Here is a 6,000-nt window from a genome sequence, read left to right as displayed (position 1 = left end):
AAGGATGGGGTATTGTAGTACTTAGAGGGGATATGCTGTTGTCTCAGATCAGCATATTTAGGACATTGTAACACGAAGTGAACTTCTGATTCTTTTTGAGAATCACAGAAAGGACAGGACAGCTCATCATCCGTTACATTACGTTTGAAACATAATTTGTGTATATTGTGACACACCAAGTCGTAAACGTATTGAGTTAGTTCTGGCTTGAATATGTTTCAGCTCCAATAAATAAAATTATGGTGAAAGTACAAGACTACTTTTAAAAGTACGAAAAATGAGAAACGCTCACTATTTAAGAGCTGTAAAGACCGATGTTCTTTGTAATCGTTTACCAGTTGTTGTTGTTTTTTTTAAAGTGCTAAGAAATTCCTTTTCACTCCCGACCCCATAATTCTCCCAAACATCCTGAAATCCATATTTATATAACATGAAACAAACAGGTGTGTGCCATGTATTCCGATTTTGTTGATGGATAAATAGCAACATTTTATATGCTTTTAGTGGTAACCGATGTTCTAGATGCACCTCGAGTACATATTAATGTACAAGGGAAATCTGCCCAGTTCACCGCAAACCATTGCATTTGGTGTTTTAACACACATTCAAGAACCGTTTTAGTGCAAATGTATGCACTTTCTCTATTACATCAAGATTTGCTATCAGACCCCAAACTTACGTCCCGTAGCTAAGCATTGGTTGTATTTGCGCATCAAATAGTTTTAAAAAATTGGGGGGCATTTTTCACCAATTGATCGAAATAACCTGAAAATATTAATCACCCCATTTTTTGCACTGCCAACCATATCATGTAATGTATGAGAAAAAGTTAGTTTTGTTGAAAAAATGACGCCCACATACTTATACATGTTTACGACTATCATTTTAGATTTTCCATAAAACCACTTTTCATTTTCCGATAAGTACCCACCATTTCAAAACACAACAACATTAGACTTGTCGAGGTTCACAATCAAGCCAAGACTCTTTGCTGTATCATAGAGCACATTCAGTTGATATTGCAGACCAATTATCGAGTCAGATATCAAAATTATGTCATCAGCAAACATTAGAATTAGTATTTCTAGTACATCAGGTATCAGCTGAACACCATGCTTTCCTTTGTTAATTATTTCAGATGCTAATTCATTGATAAATAACGAAAATAAGACAGGACTGCACACTTCACCCTGTTTCAGGCCTGTAGCACGCATGAAAGTATCACACGGGCGTACAGCACTATCACTCGGGTGAAAAGCGTCGTTACTATCACTCGGGTGAAAAGCGTCGTTACTATCGTTACTCGGGTGAAAAGGTGCCTCAGTTATCACCCCCAGACCAATGCCACATGCGAGCGCACAAACGCCACGATAGCTCAGACTATCAGGGCTCAGTGTGACAATCATCCGCTCAACTGGCCTTCCCTTCTTCCTGGTATCGCTGCTGCTCTACGCACAGTGCCATGCACTGAATCAACTTGTTCTCTCCATTATTTGTTCTCTTCAAACAGGAATGCAGCTTGCCGATTGACACTGCGTTACGTTCTGATGATCTTCCAGCCTCCGCACAACCCTGTGTGGAGGAAATCATCGAAAACGCAGAAATGATCAAATCCATGGTGGAAGAGAACATTCATGAAGGTCAGCAGCGGTACAAATCGCAGTATGACAAAAAGAAAACCACTCCCCGCTATCAGGAAGGTCAGAAGGTATTGGTACAGTGTTCACACAATATTCCAGGACTCTCTGCTTAACTCCAACAGAAATATGACGGACCTTACTACATCACTAAAGTTCTGCCAGTTGATGTGTAGATACACCGTCACTACCAGATCAATAAACAGCATCGTTCTACTGTCAATGCTGTGAGACTCCGGCCATACGTTTCGCTGAGGATAGGCCCACAAACCCCTTTGATGAAGCAGAGATAGATGATACAGCGTCACAGGTGCACAACCAGGAAGAGAACGAAAGTTCTGACTCTGACACTATATCACCAACTCCAAACATTCCCAAACCCCTCAACCCAACTTCCCCACCAAGTTCACAATCCCATCATAGTACTGATGAAAAAGATGAAGAAACCTTTGCAGAGAAGATCCTTGCTTGCAATAATAAAGTCAAACATTACAAGATTAAATGGATGGGTTATCGAGACACTACTTGGGAGCCTGAGTCACACATTCCTGAACAGCTCATTCAGGAATTCCATGTCCAGAAAACCAACAAGAAACGTAAACGCCGTAAATAGGCACCACACGCAGTCCCATGGAGAGAGTAGCCACTCACCACATGTCCAATGTTCGTCTTGTTGTGTATACGTGATACTGGTATATGATTTTATGAGTGTGTCACATTATGTTATTGCTTCTGTATGCTATGTTATGTTTTTCGTATTTTCAGCACAGTATGATTGAGCCTTGCTAACAATGCCTTGTAAATACATGAGAGAAGCATGGTCGCTTCAGTTACAGTCATTCATGAAACACTTTGCTGCCATAACTAACCGTCAGTGCAGTCACTGGCCATGGTTGACATTCGTCTCCATTCAAGCGTAGCGGAGTGGATAGTTACAGCGTGTCTGAAAGCGAAGAGCTGAGTTCTGAGCGGTGGCTGGTCCATTGACATCTGTGATTTTCCCTTTCGCTATGTCGAGATTGGGCGTGTCATAAATCCCGGCTAAACTGAAAGACGCGAGTTACAAATTCAACCAGGATGCGATTAAAGTTGCATGATACGGTGGTCTCAGGAGATGCAATAAGGGTGGCGCGATGGCAGCCCTGTCGTTAATGTTTTCCAGGTAACAAAAAAAAAAAAAAAAAAAAAAAAAAAAGGGTCAGGTTCATATGGCACAACGTAAGGGTGTCGCTTTCATTGTATTCTGATTCAATTATACGGAAATCTTGCGCACTACAGATCACCAGCGGTGGTGATAACACTGTCTCATGATGATGCTTTCGTGATTTGTGTGTATACTGGTTTACAGTAGGTGAAGCGACAGGCAGCCTATATTGAAACCATGTTGGACTACACAGTCGATAACGATGAAGAGGGCAGTGCGCGAAGCAACCCTCACAAACAGTAACGCTTGATGGTTATCGGTGAAGAGGGCAGTGCGCGAGGCAACCCTCACAAACAGTAACGCTTGATGGTTATCGATGAAGAGGGCAGTGCGCGAGGCAACCCTCACAAACAGTAACGCTTGATGGTTATCGATGAAGAGGGCAGTGCGCGAGGCAACCCTCACAAACAGTAACGCTTGATGGTTATCGATGAAGAGGGCAGTGCGCGAGGCAACCCTCACATTACAGTAACGCTTGATAGATAACGATGAAGAGGGCAGTGCGCGAGGCAACCCTCACATTACAGTACGGTTTGGAATGCCTAAGCTGTCAGTGAACAAAAACAAATGTTATTCTATCACCTTTGCTGAGCTGGGTGATGACAACGTATTTACTTATGAATCAATATGTATAGTTGACAGTCCATGATTATGCCCTCTTTTTACAGTACTTCTTTCGCTCATGTGTTGTATGTGGATATTAACATGTTTATTGTGTGCAGGACCCCTCCTGTTGCTGGGACTCCTCGTCCTTATCAGTGAAGGACACTCTTTTCGCCGGTTAGAGTTGCTCAATCGATTCCATTTCGGCGCCGCATTTCGACATCATGGAAAGTTATATAATGATGTCGACACGTGGAGTCACACATTCGAAGTTCGTCTGACCCCCGTAGCTTTGCCGACACTACCAATCCCACCTTGCTCTAACCCCACGCCTTTCTTTTGAAGTTTCAAGTCGGTAATGCTTCAGCACTTCAATGAGTTAGCAACAAATATCACTAAGGATGTGCAAGCAACTTTTGAATTTGTTGAGCAGATGGTTGGTCGCTCGAAACCACCACCAGTTTCAAATTCCAGGTCGAAACGGGCTATCCTACCATTTGTGGGCGATTTAGCCAGTTCACTGTTCGGTGTCGCCACTTCTTCGGATGTTAGGAAACTTCAGAAACATGTGTCAAGACTGTATAAAATGCAGATTTCATCATCAGCTGGATCTGTCGCTTTTCTTAATAAAGTATCGTCTTACATGAAGACTTCAAACCACAGGATGGATAATTTAATAGGATCAGTCATGTCCATGCATTCACGCATGGGCAACATCACTGCCATACCAGAACAAGAGGACATCGCGAACCAACGTACACAACACGCAGTTCTGTCTCTTGTCCCCATAGTGTTCTCCAAGTTACAGCAGATTACTCGTCTGGAACGCCGACTGGAATCACTCCTGCTGGGCGTTAACTCTCTCACACACCGCCAACTGTCCCCAATGCTCATTGATCATAACACGCACGCTCGCACTCTGCTTGACATACAACGTACACTTTCACGCACTCACCCAGCCTTCAAAGTAGTTCATGTGGACCCTAGATATTATTACCATTCATCCCATGTCTTGTATGCAGGCCAGGTTGAACAGATATTGATAGTGACAGACGTTCCTATTGCCTCCACCACTACAAGCTTTGACCTTTACCAAGTAATGACGTTTCCTGTTCCCTTTAATGCTTCCAGCTCACATGCTACATTAGTAATTAATTTACCTGATTTTGTTGCTGTCTCTACAGACCAGCGTTATATCATAGAATTAACCACTTCTCAGATGTTGCTATGTCATGGGACTCATAACAAATTCTGTCCTGACAAGTTTCCTCACCGTGCTATTTCTGATCAATCTTGCGCTTCAGCTATGATACGAAAAACTGACGTTAGAAGACACTGTAAATTCGATTTTGTAGAAGCTGCTATTGTTCCCTCTATCATTGAGCTAGACGAAGGCACCCTGTTACTCACTAATATTTCAGACATAATTTTGAATTGTCATAATGAGGTAACCAGGAAACCAGGTTGCTCGTTTTGCGTAATGAAACTTCCATGTTTTTGTTCAGTTTTAGCAGGTAGTATTTCATTTTCCCCTCGCTTAGCGGCATGTCAAGATACATCCGCCATAACACTTGCCACCATCCCTGGTATTAACCTTGCCGTACTCCAGCAATTTTTTAACCACTCCAGTATTTCAGATGCTAACTCTGATCAAATATACCTTTCAGACGTTTCCTACTCCATTCCCCATTTAAGAATAGCATCAGCAGAAGCTTATAAACAGCATATCCGAAAAGATCAACGACTAAGAATGAGTCTCAATGCTATCACTGATCATATGAAACAAGGAAAAACTGTTTATCGGAAACTATTTTATGCTTATATGCTCTCAGGTGACTCATTCACATCCCCTAGTTCATGGCAATGGTCTCATATTCTGTCTTACATCTCTTGGGTTAGTTATTCTGCTGTTCATCAGCATGTTTGTTGTGTGTCGGAAACTTCGGTCCTTGTTACTGTTAGTTGCTGTTACCCACACCCCCACAGCTAGAGCTTCCAATCCCTTCTTGACCTGACAGACCCCAATCTTCCATCGGAATCGCGTAATCTCCCTGGTTTAGACGCAGAATCCCCTGTCCCCACCTCCTTTACTACAGTCGATCATTCCATTGTTTCCACCCAAGTTTTCATTTGTATTTTACTGATTGCTGTTATCATTCTACACATTAAAATGATGTCCATATCAATCTACATCCAGTACAGTGATGTCCTTATCAATGTACATCCGGTTCAGTGATGTCCTTACCAATCCACATCCAGTACAGTGATGCCCATATCAATCTACATCTAGGACAGTGATGTCCTTGCCAATCTACATCCAGTACAGTGATGTCCTTATTAATGTACATCCGGTTCAGTGATGTCCTTACCAATCCACATCCAGTACAGTGATGTCCATATCAATCTACATCTAGGACACTGATGTCCTTGCCAATCTACATCCAGTACAGTGATGTCCTTATTAATGTACATCCGGTTCAGTGATGTCCATGCAAATCTACATCCAGTTCAGTGATGTCCTTACCAATCTACATCCGGTTCAGTGATATCCTTATC

General features: G+C 42.4%; 1 protein-coding gene across 1 annotated transcript; it reads left to right on the top strand.

Moving 5' to 3' along the window:
- The first annotated feature begins 3,868 nt into the window (after nucleotides 1-3,868).
- On the top strand, nucleotides 3,869-5,280 carry LOC143292262 (uncharacterized). The gene is made up of 3 exons (XM_076602477.1): nucleotides 3,869-4,199; nucleotides 4,467-4,665; nucleotides 5,277-5,280. Exons 1-3 carry the CDS (start codon nucleotides 3,878-3,880, stop codon nucleotides 5,278-5,280), a joined length of 525 nt encoding a protein of 174 aa, XP_076458592.1. The 5' UTR covers nucleotides 3,869-3,877.
- Nucleotides 5,281-6,000: the final 720 nt, after the last annotated feature.

The sequence above is a fragment of the Babylonia areolata genome, chromosome 1, assembly GCF_041734735.1.
Source record: "Babylonia areolata isolate BAREFJ2019XMU chromosome 1, ASM4173473v1, whole genome shotgun sequence".
In the NCBI taxonomy this organism is placed as follows: Eukaryota; Metazoa; Mollusca; class Gastropoda; order Neogastropoda; family Buccinidae; genus Babylonia; species Babylonia areolata.
Note: the sequence above shows the minus strand (reverse complement) of the source record. Positions and strands in the feature narration are given on the sequence as shown.

Excerpts from the sequence above, each read along its gene's own strand:
- LOC143292262 (XM_076602477.1), top strand. The coding sequence starts at position 3,878 with ATGGTTGGTCGCTCGAAACCACCACCAGTTTCAAATTCCAGGTCGAAA. Across the intron at positions 4,200-4,466 it reads AGAGGACATCGCGAACCAAC|GCCAGGTTGAACAGATATTG; the intron begins GTACACAACACG and ends TCTTGTATGCAG.